The 15,736-nt window shown below is 42.3% G+C and overlaps 1 protein-coding gene across 1 annotated transcript in view; it reads left to right on the top strand.

The window, feature by feature from the left end:
• The window catches only part of LOC138551759 (transcriptional regulator ATRX homolog), a 342,209-nt gene that overhangs the window by 140,243 nt on the left and 186,230 nt on the right, over positions 1 to 15,736 (top strand). Inside the window, exon 3 of the mRNA XM_069642527.1 lies at positions 7,119 to 8,699. Coding sequence (XP_069498628.1) covers positions 7,119 to 8,071 — 953 coding nt within the window. The 3' untranslated portion in view covers positions 8,072 to 8,699. The remainder of the gene's footprint in view (positions 1 to 7,118; positions 8,700 to 15,736) is intronic.

Raw genomic sequence — 15,736 nt, 5'->3', positions numbered from 1 at the left:
GGTATTTGAGTATGCTGGAGTGGGGGCGGTCGTTCAGCAGGGGCTGTGCACTGACAGGCGTGGCAGTTCCTTACCCACTCATCAACGGCTGCATCCAGGAGAGGGAACCACACGTGGCACCTGAGCTGCTTTTTTGTGTTCTCGGCTCCTCTGTGGCCTTCGTGCGCTATGCTGACCACCTCACTCCTGAGTGTGGCGGGGATGACGATCCTGCACCCTCTGAGCAGAATATTGTTGTCCTTCACCGCAAGTTCACCATGTACTCGGGCTAGCCGCTCAATTTCTTGTTTGTTCACCCCAGGGTGCGCTAGGATGGCTCTGTGGTGGTCTTTCCATTTGCTGGCCATCGTGAGGCTGATCGCCAGAGCTGTCGTTGGATCGGCTGCTGATGCGGCGGCTACTCTTTCAAGGGACAGCGCCGGAGGCAGCGAGTGGGCCGCCACATATTGCACATAGGCGACGTCACCCCTCCGCGCGAGCGGGGCCCCTACGGGGTGTCTTGAGAGGTAGTCCGCGGGGTTAAGGTCGCCCCCCGGGCGATGTACGATGTCATAATCGTATTCCTGGAGGCGGATGCCCCACCTCTCAATCCTCGGCGGCATCTTGGTGTGCGGGTTCCCAAACAGTGATAGAAGTGCGGAGGAGGAGCAGGAGGAGAAGGATCGCTGGGTTGCCCACCACGTGGGAGTGGAGAACAGCGGACTGCTGCAGGAGGAGGAACAGCGGACTGCTGCAGGAGGAGGACTCCAGTGTGCAGGAGAAATCCTCGTCGCCAAATGTTGCCTAGGGATCTAGGCCCAATGAAGGACGCACACACGGAGGGATAGGAGGAACGTCTTTATTCTTAAACAACCAAGCAAGCTCTGGCGCTTACCGCGCACGTGCCCCATAATTCCCTTGCCCAGTTAGACTCCGCCTTTCCAACGGAGGGGGCTCGTGAGCGTTAACCCGTTGAACCCCGGGTAACAGATGCACGCGTGTACTAGACTGAACAGCAAACTCCAGCGCAAGGTTTTTGTTAACCTTTTTTTTAGACGAGGTGCTTGAGCAATGCATGCGTAATAAATCACTAGCCACGTTAGTGTCGTGTTTTTGAAGTGCGCAATTTCATCCTGCTTACAGTGTTGCACGCGTGTCGTTTGTTTATTCAGAGTGCGGTGAGGTCTTGGGCAAGAATACTAACAACGCGTGCGTAATAAAGCTAACTCATTTCTGTACGAGGTACCTAGCTTTCGCGTCAGCAACATGAAACTCTTCAAAAGTCAATTGCAGCAAGTCCGTTTTTGTATTGACTTTCCCACATCAAAGCATTTCTAAAGGTGTTCACAGCAGTAGAATTCAGGGAGAATTCTACATGAGGAGTTCCTTTTGTTTTAGCTAACAGCTTACTATTGAAGTGTTAGAACCTTAGAAAATGAACTTTCCTCCAATTACAATTACAAGTAAATGGAAAAAAGATATTAACTCCAGTCAGCACTTGCAAACAGTTTTAAAGACATTACTTTCAGTCACTAACCCCAGGTTGTTTTAGAGATATAATATTTATTACAATTTGCCAAAAGAAATGGAAAATACTCTGTTTTAATCTACCATTGTTTGTGTTGAAAAGACGCCCCTTCAACGTTTCAACAGCATCAAGGCAAAACAAGTATTTCTTCTAGAGGAAGCTGAAAATGCAGAAGCTGATCATTCAGTAAAAGTTACAGGAAGAGACTAGTATAGTGTACATACATTCTTAAACCTTATTTACTGGGAGCACCAGAGTTAGTCATTTTTAGGAAGAAAGATTCAATCTGACTAAACCACGTCTCTAAGCATATTGCAGAGACAGAGCAGGTAACAGATTTGATAGTTACAGTAGTTATCCAAATGTATATGATCTACACAGAGTGAATGTAACCTGTTTTACTACAGATACCAGTGACGTGCCAGAAGGTTGGGAGTCTGCTGTATCTCATTTATTATTTTATCCACTACCCCTTTCCCTTCCTTGGGATTCTCGACTCAGCTGTTAATATAGGGTTGAGCAGGGGACGCCTGGTGAGGGTCTGTGGGATCAGCATCACTTCCTGCGTATTAAAGCAAGCCAGTCCTGACAAACTGGAGGCCACGTAGATCTGTAAATTACGTACCACAACTCAAGGTCTGCCTATGGAAAATGAACTAGATGTTTTCCTGTGAACTGTCATATAGCAGGACATGTTAAAGAATTCTAAAAGAATATATATTAACATGATTATCAGCTTTCTTTCAATTTATATCCAACTCAAAGGAGCATGTGCACTGATGAGTATTAGAAGTTAGTAACGCAGTACAAATGTAATCTAATTAAATATATATTATTATGGCATCGTCAATTTCAATGGAACCAATATGGCTTTGACTCGAATCAATGAATGGTAATCATATGGGTAACCAATATACTATATACACTTCTACTTATAATTATATTTACAATTTCAAACAATGGGCATCACAAATATAAATATTTCCAATATACTTTTCCTGATTTAAGCATGAGCTTGGGCAGGGCAATACAACTGGGAACTTTTTCAGCCTCCATCGATTGAAAAGAGCCTCTGAAACAACACACCTGAAAACTGAAACCATCATCACCCTGGTACACGCAAGAACTCAACCTCAGCAAAAGAGTCATCATGAGACACAGGAAAACCTGGTGCTTCTGCAGGACCGCATCCGGCCTGACACTCCTCAAGGAACTCTGAGAAACCTGCCAAAAACTCATCAACACAGCCAAGGGCTCCTACTACCAGAACACCATAACAGAAGCTAAAAACAAAAGCAGAGCCCTCCTCAAAGTGGTCAAGCACTGCATCAACCGACTACCCACCGCTGCCATGCCACACTCCATCAAAATATCCACTGGCATCAACAACTTCTTCATTGACAAAATCAGGAAGATTTGCCAACACATAAATACTAGCTCTGCATCCACAGAGCCACCTCACGTCTCTCCTCACGTAATCTCCACACCCTGGAAAACATTCAAGACACTCTCAACAGAGAACATGGTAGAAAAGCTGGCCACCCTCAAAGCCACATCGTATAAGATGACATCTTCCCAATATCCATCTGCTATTCTTCCCTATCTGGAGATCATCAGCAGCTCCCTAACTCAAGGCACTGTCCCATCGACCCTAAAAATAGGACAAATCCTCCCTTTGTTAAAGAAACCCACTCTGGATCCTAACAATCTAGGTAACTATCGCCCCTTCACCCATCTTCCCATCCTAGGTGAGATCATCAAAAAATTGGTAGCCGCACAACTGCAGCAACACATTGATGTTTCATGTTGAAATTTTATCCAATGTTCATTAATGTTATGTTGGTTTTTCAGGAAATGTTGAGTGAACGTTTTATATTTAGACCAAATGCTCCACTTATTTCTTAACCCAATGTGGTATTCTTGCTGGAAATTGTAATGAATTGTATTCTTTAAAAAAAAACTGTTTTGTTGCTTAGTTGAAGGTTAATTACTGAAGAAAAGATGTGTTACTGACGACTGATATGGACACCAGCAATCTCCTCCAAACCTACAAATCAGGATTCAGACCCAGATGCAGCACAGAGACAACAATCATACAGGTGGTCGACGACACCATCAACTTCCTTGATGACGACCACCCCTACCTCCTGGTTCAACTCGGCTTCTCGGCCGCTTTCAACACAGTAGACCACAGGTGCTTACAGACACCCTACATCAGTGCATTGGGATCAGCAACCTTGTCCTACGCTGGTTCAAGTCATATCTCACCAACCGCAAGCAGTTTGACTCCTCTAGATTGCCAATGCTACCCACCACCTGTGGAGTCCCGAAGGGTTGCATCCTCTCCCCAGTGATGTTCAATCTATAAATGGAGCTTCTGGGATCCCTCCTAGCCACACACAACATCCACATCCACCAATATGCTGATGACACACAGCTATACCTCAAGATCGACTCCATCATGGACATGCATGGGCTCAAAACCTGCCTCTCACTCATCCAGTCTTTTATGTCCAGTGCATACTTGAAGCTCAACCCCTCCAAGACCGAATTCCTACTCCTCACCAACAACACTGAACACCCAGACATAAAGACCTTTCTATCAACCATGAAATCTGAGGGCTTCACACCGGAGCTCTCAAAAAAGGTAGCAGGCGCTCCTCTCCAGAAAGAACATGGCATGATAACCCGTTCCGAGATGAGAGTTTGCAGCACACACTTTTTGCTCACTGTACCTTTCACAGATGGGAAATAGATGGGAATAGCCATTTGCATATCAGCCTTTGTCCCGCCCACATGGGCAGTCCAGCACCGAAATGCTATGGCAATTCCTCTCTGAACAAGTGTACCAACAGCAACCACATACATGTGCTTCAGCCTTGTTGGGCCTCATCAGTGAGGTGAAGCTGTGTCTCTCTGAGCACAGTGAGCAGGGAGTCCACGTCTGGTTGCCCCCAGGTAGCTCAGGGTGACCAACCCCAAGTTCCTTGCAAATATTTCAAAAAAGGTAGCAGGCCCTCCTCTCCAGAAAGAACATAGCATGATAACCTGTTCTGAGATGAGAGTTTGCAGCAAACAAAGACCATTATGCAAATTGATATTTCCCATCTGTGAAAGGCACAGTGAGCAAAAAGCATGTGCTGCAAACTCTCATCTCAGAACAGGTTATCATGCCATGTTCTTTCTGGAGATATCACATTGTCCATTTGGGGACCATTTAATCTCATCATTGCAATCACACCTTCTAAATCACATCAAAGGCAGCTTCTGCAACCAGGTCCAACCGACTTTACTGTGACACCATTATACAAATATCTACAAGATACTAGCCTTGAAGACGACGCTTTGTCGAAACACGTGTCGGCTGAACATAGGATTCCATTAAACTGTTTAAAACTTGTACCAAAAGAATCATCATTGTATACCGCATCACTAGCCAAGTACTGAAATGTGGATTAGCGTGTTTGCATGTCACTCTACTCTATAATATACCACTTTTTCCAGGCAGCAGTGGGTGCCTGGTAGTTAGGCTTGCAACGCAGCAGAATTCCAATATTAATGCAAAGTGTGCATAGCGCACGCACAGGACTGTTTGCCACTGCCCCGTTGTTGGAATTCATATATTATTGCACACTGTTATGATTTGATAGGAAGGAATATCAAGAACAGCAAACTATGAGAAAATAATTGAATCATTGCACCAATGATTGACTGAACGAAAGAATGTGTCAAGCTTGAAAAAGCCTGGGTGGTGAAACTCATGGCCACGCAGTCAGCCTTTCTGTAATTTCACATGAACTGCGTCCTAGAACCACAAACATTTGATAGATATATTGTTAAGCAACATTGACTATTTGGTTCTGAAATTTAGTTTGAATGGGTTTCCACTACCACTTGCATTTGTTGAATAAACTGAAGCAACAATTACCACTTGACTTTTCTGAAATATTATATGGATGGTTTTCTATAACCACACGTTTATGTCGACACATTGTGAGATAACAAAGTGTATCAATCACATAATTTAATCAACTATATGACTACAAACAAAATAATCTTTGCACTATCTAATGTCATTGGGGCACTTGTACTGAAGCCTGCACAATGTTTCATGCCTTTTATGCATTTTGATGTGCATCAAAAAGATCTGCATGTCAAAAGATAGACAGTAAATCATCAACCTTCTATAAATGTGTACATGCCTGTTTTAAAATGAAAAATATGCTATGTTTCAATATTGTAAACAACAGGTACAAAGAAAAAAGCGTTGTAATATCGGTAGTTTCACTCTATAGTCCCTTGTAGCTCCTTCCACACATTTTGTCATGCAACCCTGAATAAATAAAAAAATACAGACTTAAGGTCAATTTTTCCCTTAAATTCAGATGTCTTTACATGTTACAATAGCCACTTCCCCAGTGTATAAATTCACCAGAAGGCTCAATAAATCCTCATCAATGCCTCTGTTTACAAGAGTCTTGCAAAGAATGGGATGATCCATATTGCGGGAGGCTGTGTGCAAGTCTATAAAAGGCAAGATATGATTTCTCATTTCTCGCCTCAAAGTTCTTGTCCATGATGAATGCCAAGTGTATACACTGTTCCGTCGTACCCACTGACTCATGAAAGCCAAGCTGTAAATCAGATAACTAACCTTTTTACTCACCGCAGGCTTGCAGCGTATGTATTAAAAACTTCCCAAGAGTTTTACACAAACATTTGATACGGAAATAGGTCTATAGTAAAAAGGAGCTGGTTGGTCTCCCTTTTTAAATGTAAATAAATTGACAATACATGATAAAACCTAGGAAGAATGGATCATTGTAGTAATTAGGAAGCTTGAAAAACATTGTCCAACAAAGGACCAGCTCAGTGCTTGTCACTTGGGACACCATCCGGTCCTGGGGCTTTCAGTCGGTCCAGCAGGTTGGCATATTCAGTAATCTTTGTAATAATCACTTCAGCTGCAAGCTTATTAAACCATGTGTACATATCAACAAAAAGGACATGAACAATATTATCTCTACAATAAACATTAAGAACATTTTAATACCATACAGAAGCTATGGATTGCCCTGTACTGCATCAACAATGCTATTTGATGATGAACTCAAAGCAACCATCCCGTAAAATGTTGTAGTGTCCTTGGCAGAGGACTCTGCATGTACTGTGTCCCACACTTCATTTTCAGCCTTTATATTGGCATTAAATAGTGAAGCTCTATAAAAAGCGCTGACCTCCATAATATGCGGTCTTGCAGAGTTGGTAAACCAATTCACTGATTAACTTTTTAATTTTAATTTCCGTAGATTTTGTCGTAATGTGGATTTGTTTCAGGATATCCACCTATCAAACATACTTTTTTTAATCCTGGAATACAAACATGTTCACACTAAGGTGCCCCTATGAAGTAAAATGTGCTATAGGTGTTGGTGCTTTAAATTTAGGAAATCATAGTTGTGTGTTTGTTTGCTTTCTTCTATTTTATGCGTAAAAAACTTACTACATTGTTGCACGATGGAGCCTACTGTATGAATTGCATATGTGAATGTTAAAGCTTCAATCAATACATTTGAAAGGAAAAGGTAACATGTAGTGTTATCTTTTTTAGATGAAGTAAAAAGAAAAATGAAGCAAGAAAATATTCCCCCACAATCGACAAATAAAAATGCTTCAGAAAACCATCGACATATAACAAAAGTAGAGAAGGAATACAAGCATGAACAGGAGCGAGAAAGGGTACCAAATAAAAGGCAAAAAGCACAGGAACAAGATGAACATACAAGCAGTGAAGAGTGGAGTGATTCTGAAGAAGAGCTTAATAAAGGATCAAAGAAAAAACCAAGAAAATATAACAGAATTCAAAAGGGAGAGAACGAAATTGAAGGAAGGGAAAAAAGAGTAACTAAAATGCACAAGAAAGATGTAGGTGTGGATGGGGAAGAGAAAGCAAGGAACAAAGAGGAAAGGCAAGAGAGGAGAGCAAAGAAAGTCAAAATAAAAGAGGAGGATGAGAAAGAAGTGGGCGGCAAGGAAGGAAAAAGAAATGAAGTTGAGGAGGATGTGAAGAGAGTTAAAAGAAAAGAAAAAAGTAGAACTAGAAAAGAGCACGAAATGGGGGACAGGAAAAGATCAAAAAGAGGACGAATGAAAGACAAAGAGGAAAGTTTAGCAAAATCAGCTGAAGACGAGGAAGAATGGGTGGGAGAAGATCGAGTAAAGGTAGTCAGTAAGAAATATGGGGAAAAGAAAAGGGTTGTCAATAAACAGGGAAAAGGACAAGAACTTGAAAAATCAGAAAAACAACCAGAAGCCAAGCACAAAGGATATACAGATTCAGATAATGATCAGGGGAGCAGAGAAGAAAGTGAATTGGAGAAAGAAAAGAGAAAGAAAGGACTAAAAGTAGAAAGAACATCTAAGAAAGGTCAAAAGAAAGAGCGGTCCCTTGAAGAAGCATTTTCGAAAATGCAGTTGGGAGGACTACGACAACTGAAAGGACAAAAACTTGCAACTATTTTTATGAGGGACAACATACTTGAAATAGTATTTGAGAAAGACTAGCCCCTTGCTACAAAATATAAGCAAAAGGATAACACAAAAGGCAAGGGCTAAATAGAATGTGAAAAGGGCACTTTAAAGGACAATCAAAAGGCATTAATAATGGGTAAATGTGAGGAAAAGGATGAACAAACAAAATAGGATGTGGGAAAAAAAAATTTGAAAGGAAACTGACAAGAAAAGGGAACAATCAAAGTTATAGCAAAAAGACATATAGAGACGGTAAAAGTGAAGAAGCAGCTGAGATTGGAGAAGGTAAATAACAGGGATCAGAACAAAAGGAGCAGGGAAAGGGCAAAGTAAGGTTTCGGAACTATGGAAATGGTTTAACAAAATCTAAAGAATAAAGCCCGGAAGAGATGGACCACATTGCAACGGTAAGAATACAATCTAAAATGAGGACAAGTAAAGGCAAGAGTCAAATGGGACTGATGATAATGGAGTTCAGGCAAAGATACAATGAAGGACATTTAACATTCAAAGAAGAGAAGAATGATATGGATATAACAAAAAGAGATGAGCCAATAACTGTGAACAGAAAAAGGAAATGGGAAAGAGTGACGAAAGAAACCACAGAGGGAAAACACAAATAACCAGAAAGCAGACAGCAGTGACATCCCGAACAAAGAAGGTGTGTATAAAACAGCATATTGCACAATTGAACACATTGAGGCATAAAGATAACTCAGAAACAACTTTCCTACCTTAGTGTTATAATATTGACAACTATAAGAATAAGAAAAGAAATGTTACTTTTTACTTGCGTGTTTCTCTCATCCTCTCTGGCCATTGTACCAAAAGGATACTAAATTGGCAAATTGGTGGGGGAAACTTGGGCAATTTACTTTATATTTGTATAGTGTGTTTAGTCATCAGTTTCTTCTATTGCAGTTCCTGAGAGTTGACTGCCACTATAAATCTCCATTTCCAATTCATACAGTCACAATGAATTCAACATGTTTTAATGACACATTAAATGAAAATATTTCCATACTTAAGGCATAGCATAATAAAATAATTGCCCAGTACACAATGAAACTAACACATGCACAGACATCCTTTTTTCAGCAGCATCATCCTCTGGTCAGAAAAGACAATAAATGTGGCCTTTTAGGTTAACAGTGAAAACTAGAGACGTCTTTATGGGAGGGCAAAAGGGGCACTTGCCCAGGGCTCCCACCTTGGAGGGGTCCCACAAGGCTACCTGATTTGAAGATGTAAGACTCCTTTGTTGACACGATTTAAATAACATACATCATGATATTTTATGGCATGGTGCTGAGGCTCTAAACCAATTGCCTGTCTGTTTTGGCAAGTACATTCTGCCTCGATTAATTCCTCGTGTAATGCTTTTTGTGTTCAATGTTGTATGTATAGTTTGTGTGTTCCTTGCGGCGCAACTCCTGTAGCATTCTTTCCTTCCGGTGGGAATGATGTTGATCATGTGCAATAGCCAAATTTCAAATGCATATTGGTAAATTGAGTGCCAAAATGGTTCAGAAGTTAGCTCAGCGTGTTAAGGACACAATGTAGAGATATGTGTTCCTATGCAAATTTGAATAGCACATTCCTGTAAGGCTGGCTGAGCCTTTCCTATGTCTGAAGTTCATAAACCTGCCTGCATATGTACTTTGCCTTGCAGCACAACAGGTGCTATTATCAGCAATTTACCTGCACCAGATAGGGGTTCCAATAAAAACGAACATGGCATCATTATGGTGAAGGTCTAGAAATTGGTTTCTTCAGATGGGGTGTTGCAGAGACGTCTTTATGGGAGGGCAAAATTGCACTTGCCCAGAGCCCCCACCTTGGAGGGGGCCCCACAAGGCTGCCTGATCTAAAGAAGTAAGCCTCCTTTGTTCACAAGACTTAAATAACATACACCATGATATTTTATGGCATGTTGCTGAGGTCCTAAACCTATTGCCTGTCTGTTTTGGCAAGTACATTCTGCCTCGATTAATTCCTCATGTAATGCTTTTTGTGTTCACTGTGGTATGTATAATTTGTGTGTTCCTTGCGGCACAACTCCTGTAGCATTCTTTCCTTCCGGTGGGAATGATGTTGATCATGTGCAATAGCCAAATTTCAAATGCATATTGGTAAATTGAGTGGCAAAATGGTTCAGAAGTTAGCTCAGTGTGTTAAGCACACAATGCAGAGATATGTGTTCCTATGCACATTTGAATACCACATTCCTGTAAGGCTGGCTGAGCCTTTCCTATGTCTGAAGTTTATAAACCTGCCTGCATATGTACTTTGCCTTGCAGCACAACAGGTGCTATTATCAGCAACTTACCTGCACCAGATAGGGGTTCCAATAAAAATGAACATGGCATCATTATGGTGAAGGTCTAGAAATTGGTTTCTTCAGATGGGGTGTTGTAAAACCTAGACAATCACCTCCAACGATGAGCATAAACTGTAAGTCCAAGAGATGAATAAGTATCCAAATTTGGAACCAAAGCATTCATGCTTGTATCCTGATTTGCCAGCAGACAATACAGTGATTCTGGCCAAATCATCTAATATCTCATACATAACTGTACTGTCTTCTGTGAAGTTTGCCTTCTCGCGTGCTGGTGGCATTGTTTAGCCCATTACTTGATCTTTCTTCTTATGTAGGCCATTTGAGTGGAAGGGGTGGTAGACAGAAGGGAGCGGACCAGATGGTGCAGGATTCGGGCAAGCATATTTTAAAGTCTGCTCATTTGACACAAAAAACACTTTGCATGTTTGTAAAAGTCAAAGTTTTTTCTGCACGTTTATAAATGACAATTGTACATACCATTGTTTTGGAAGTATGTAAAGATTTAAAATATAAAAGACAAACCCAGATTAAATCTGTTACATCACACTGATTGGTATGCTGGTACTTATATAATCTTGATGATGGAGAGAGTGAAGCTAGAATCATTCTGTGTTACACCCTTCTATATTATTTTGTTTTTTAAAAATTGTCATGTTTGGTAATGTGATTGGTGTACCTTCCAAGTCAGTTTTATAAAATGAGATTATTTTAGTTCATGCTAAGAACTGGTAATGGAAATGTTCAAATGCAGAAATTGCAGAGTTGGCACAAATCCCAGATTCAACCCTTAACCAGTGTGTGTAATACTGGGCATCTAATGTCATCTTGTATTTCCTAGACTCACGAAATTGCCAGTCCCTAAACCTTTCAAAATTATCAGCCCTTCAGAGAGATTTCCTTCACAGGGTATGATCTTCAAAACAGCCTCACTCATGGTTTCACTGGCTATAGTGTTGCTTCCACTATAAGAGTGTACATTGATATAAACCACAGGCACTTTATTCTTTTGATCTCTATTGGCAACACTATTTGAAAACCATGTCCCACTTCTAATCTCAGTCCGTCTGGATACGGACGCCTTCTTGTTAGTTTTTAATCTGCATCCACTATCCATGCTATGGTATGTGTAGCTTTATCCTTCCATCCAATTGGTGCCCTCTATTCATGCTTGAGCACTTTTGCGTTCTGTGAGGCAGCAAATGTGACTTCTCTGTCTATTCTAGGTTATATGTACCTTTTACATACAGCCATCCATTAATACTACAGGTTGCACACCTTCCTGGATGCTATTGATAAAAAGCCTCATGTATCTATGCTAGAAAAGAAGTAACCTCTTCATAGACTGATAATGTTGGCCTTCAAATGGTACTTGTTTATCATTCTGATTAGAACATGAATGAAGAGGGTAAGGGGACTTAAAGGGAGTAAACATGCTTTTAAGCTGTGAAGCAGCACATCAACCTATGGGTTGTGATCGCGGCAGGGGGTCGGGCAGATATTCTTGATCACTTAATTCCGTTGGTTTGGTGGAGGGGGGCCCCAAAGAGGTCTGTGCCCAGGGCCCCAAAATTGCTTAAGATGGCACTGGTGAAAACGAGTACAAAACATTCCTAGATTCAAGGAACTCAAAGTGAAATTATCAGGGCACAGCTAATCATACTTACATGAACGCGGTGTCATCCAAATGCATCTTTGCGAGCGGGGTACGTGTATTCTGGGGGTGCGTGGGGAATTTTACACGCGATTGGCCTGCCGCGAGCGGGGTACGCGTATTCTGGGGGTGCGTGGGGAGTAATGCACACACTTTGGCAGTGTGGGCCCTCCCGGGTGTGCCCTTCCCCCAATCCCCATGCCCTGCAGGCAGCCCACACCACAGGGGACCACCCTACACCACTGCCAGCAGCCCCCTGACTCAAAAAAGCAAACCATTCCTCCATGGTAAAAAAACACAGTAAAATCAGGTCCATAACTATATACAAATTAAAAATCAAGGGTCCATGACCTCAACAATCCAAAGGAAACCTAACAAAAAACCTACCTAATAAATAACTATCTACAAAAAGGCGGGGCATAGTCCATGCGCCCCAAAGGAAAAAAAAAGAAAGGAAACCTACACCTATATAACTATTTACAAAGGCGGCGGGCTAGTCCAACGGCTCACTCATTGATGTCCCGGGCATCATCGAACTCCACTTCAACGTCCCAGAGGCGGGCCTGTTCCCTGGCCTCAAGGTCTTGCAGGGATGCAGCCATGGCCTCCTCCAACTCCCTGCGAGTTGCCTCGAGGCACACAGCCCGCCTCAACGCCTGGCGCATGGAGTTCTCCACCCTGACCATTGTGAGCCGTGCCCTCTCCGCCCGCAGCCGCTCCGCATCTATTTGCCAGCCCAACCGCTGCCACATGGAAGACACTCACAATCCTGGGTCCTTCGTGTGGTGGACATGTTTAGGCCTGTGCATGTCTTTTGTGAATCAAACCTTAGAAGAAAGGGGATAGGGGTCGTGGGAAGTAATATAGAGGGGCCTGGCAGGACACTGTGGTTTGTGGGGCTGTCCCCCCTATAAGATAAGAGAGATGGGTGGGAAGAAGGGCAGTTGCGATGGTGTCTCCCGTAGAGCAGCCTGCAAGGGGGGGGGCAAGAATAGTGTCTTCCTGCAGCACCAAGGCCGGTCCCAGGAACCTGTCTATGGTCAGTAGTATTCTGTGCATATGGTGGAAGCATACATTTATTCCACAGAGTTTTCCTTTTTTGGTGTTCTTTGTGTGGGAATCCATCATCCACAAGGTGTATGGCATTCAGCACCTACTTCACATGTATTAAAACACTAAGGATCTTATTTTTGTTGCGGGCATAATGTGAATGAAAGGGATAAAAGCTTTTTGAGTATGGTTTTAGCACCTTTCATTCACATCACGGCACATGTTCAAACATTTGCATGGCTGAGAGGAGGGGCAGAACGCAACTTGCATTTCCGCCACTCCCTTCCTCTCCACCATACAAATGCTCCAGCATCTGAGCTGGCATGGATTACACAGCAGGAATTCAATTATTTAAACCATCCAGAGGACAGAACCCCCTTGTTTTACGCCATACCCAAAATTCATAAAAATCGGGAAATCCCCTGGATGTCTCCTAAAAACCCTCTAGGGTGCTTGCTAAGGGATACTATGGACACAATTAATAGTTTTGAGAGGCAACCCTTCGATCCAACAAATTAATTATTTTTATTAATGGATACAACACCAGCATTCCTCAAGAAGAGGCACTGGAATGTGCCCGCATACAACTGAATTTCAATGATTTACAAGGTAGGGTTCCTGTTGAATTTATCATTGAGCTTCTCCAAATAGCTTTAACGAAGAATTTCTTCAAATTCAACAATGCATTCCACCAACAGGTGAATGGCACTGCAATGGGAGCCACATTTGCCCCAAGCCCTGATGTTATTTATATGGCCTGCTTGGAGGAGAAATTCAATTACTCCACGATGAACCCCTTTGTGGAAAACATCCACCACTGGAGGCGATTCATTGATGATATAATCTTTATATGGAAATGTAATGCGACAGCTCTAGATGAATTTTGGCATTGGGTCAATGAACAGGATCTCCATATTAAATTCACAATTAGCTGGAACACACAAGAGATCCATATTCTGGATTTAAATATTTTCTAACAGGAGGGGGCTCTCCAATATATACTCTTTAGAAAATAAACGGATCCAAATATCTTACAGCAACACAACAGTTTCTATCCACATATATGGGCAATATTTGAGGGTACACAGTAAGTGCTCTTCTCTCAGTGATATCCAGACACATGCAGCCTCACTCACTCAGAGATTGAAGGCCAGGAGTTACTCCAAATAATTATTGAATCATTCATAGAAAAGAGCAAGGTTTACCCCATGGGAAATACTCCTGCCACCCAAGACCAGAGACAGAGAAAATGAAGATCTTAAAATTACATGTGTAACCACTTACTGTCAAAGTAAACCCAGGCCAAGGACAATGGTGAAGAAATAGTGGCCCTTGGTAAGAAGAAAGGCCCTGAAAAGATCAAAGAATCTTAAGGAATATTTGACACATGCCCAATTCCAGAAGAGAACAGCGAAGAGCACATTATGGAATTTGAGACAACTAACATCACCCATGCGGCAACTGCACAGTGTGCACATTCATGAGGAAAATGACATCTTTCACAGTGGAAGACCGCCAGTGAAAACTAAAACAATTCACCAATTGTAAGACACCAAACACCATTTATTGTATTCAATGCCCTTACGGCAAAAATCATGTGGGCCAAACTAGTAAACCAACCAACAAAAAGATTGGGTAACATCACTCGTGCATTCGATGCATAACACAGACAGCACTGTTGGTGGAACATTATGTCTCACACCAACATTCGGCAGATGACATAATGTGGTGGGTCCTGGATACAGTGAAATATTCATCTAATACAATCAGGGCACTCCTCCACAAGGAAGCATGGTGGATCCACAAGCTAGGGACCCTTATTTACTGGACTGAATGGGGAACTGCTCTTTCCATAAAAGACAAATCCCACCCCTACACTAAGAACACTCCCGAAAATAACCCTCCATTAGGAAACAGGGAGGGAGGTATGGCGGCAAATGAGCTTAACATTGGGGTGTTTGGTACAAGACGGTATACAGTGGGCTGTCCACAGTGGCATGCCGGCCCACACTGGGCACCCAGAGATACATATCCTGTAACCAGTTACATAAAAATTAGACACTGCAGTCTCCCATACAACCTCAAAGCATGAGCACTCAAAGAGTTATACACCAGGTTCGCACCACAGTATCTTTCTCCCATCACTTCTGACAGCGCAAGTATGCTGATCCAGGCAGCCTGGGCAATGAAATAGATTTCTACATATTGCCAGGTCAACCCAGTATATTGTATAACTACCCACGATGTGCATAAAGATGCGTGCGTGGCTGGTTGTGTTGGTACATATACATATATGTATACAGGTGTGGGTTTGCGCATGGGTGCGTTGGTCAGCATGCATGTACATGCATGTGCGAGTGTGCATGCACATGTGGGTATATGCACGCTCCAAGTGTAAGCTTGAATACGTGCACCCACACATGAGTGGTAGGTGGTAGCTTAGATAAATACTCACACATACATACAGGCCGTGTACATACAGGAGAACTCGCAAATAGGGACACATACAAGCTTTCCCATCAGAAAAATGTAGGTTGAAATAATAGGGTAACGGCTCACTGAATGGCGGCGTCAATTTGTAAACACACTCCACAACGTTGGATTGTCAGGAACAATATAGGGTCATCCAGTATGACAGTAGAAAAACTAGCACGAA

The sequence above is a fragment of the Ambystoma mexicanum genome, chromosome 1p (assembly GCF_040938575.1).
Source record: "Ambystoma mexicanum isolate Mex_15411 chromosome 1p, UKY_AmexF1_1, whole genome shotgun sequence".
In the NCBI taxonomy this organism is placed as follows: Eukaryota; Metazoa; Chordata; class Amphibia; order Caudata; family Ambystomatidae; genus Ambystoma; species Ambystoma mexicanum.
This window is presented reverse-complemented; position numbering and strand designations above follow the sequence as displayed.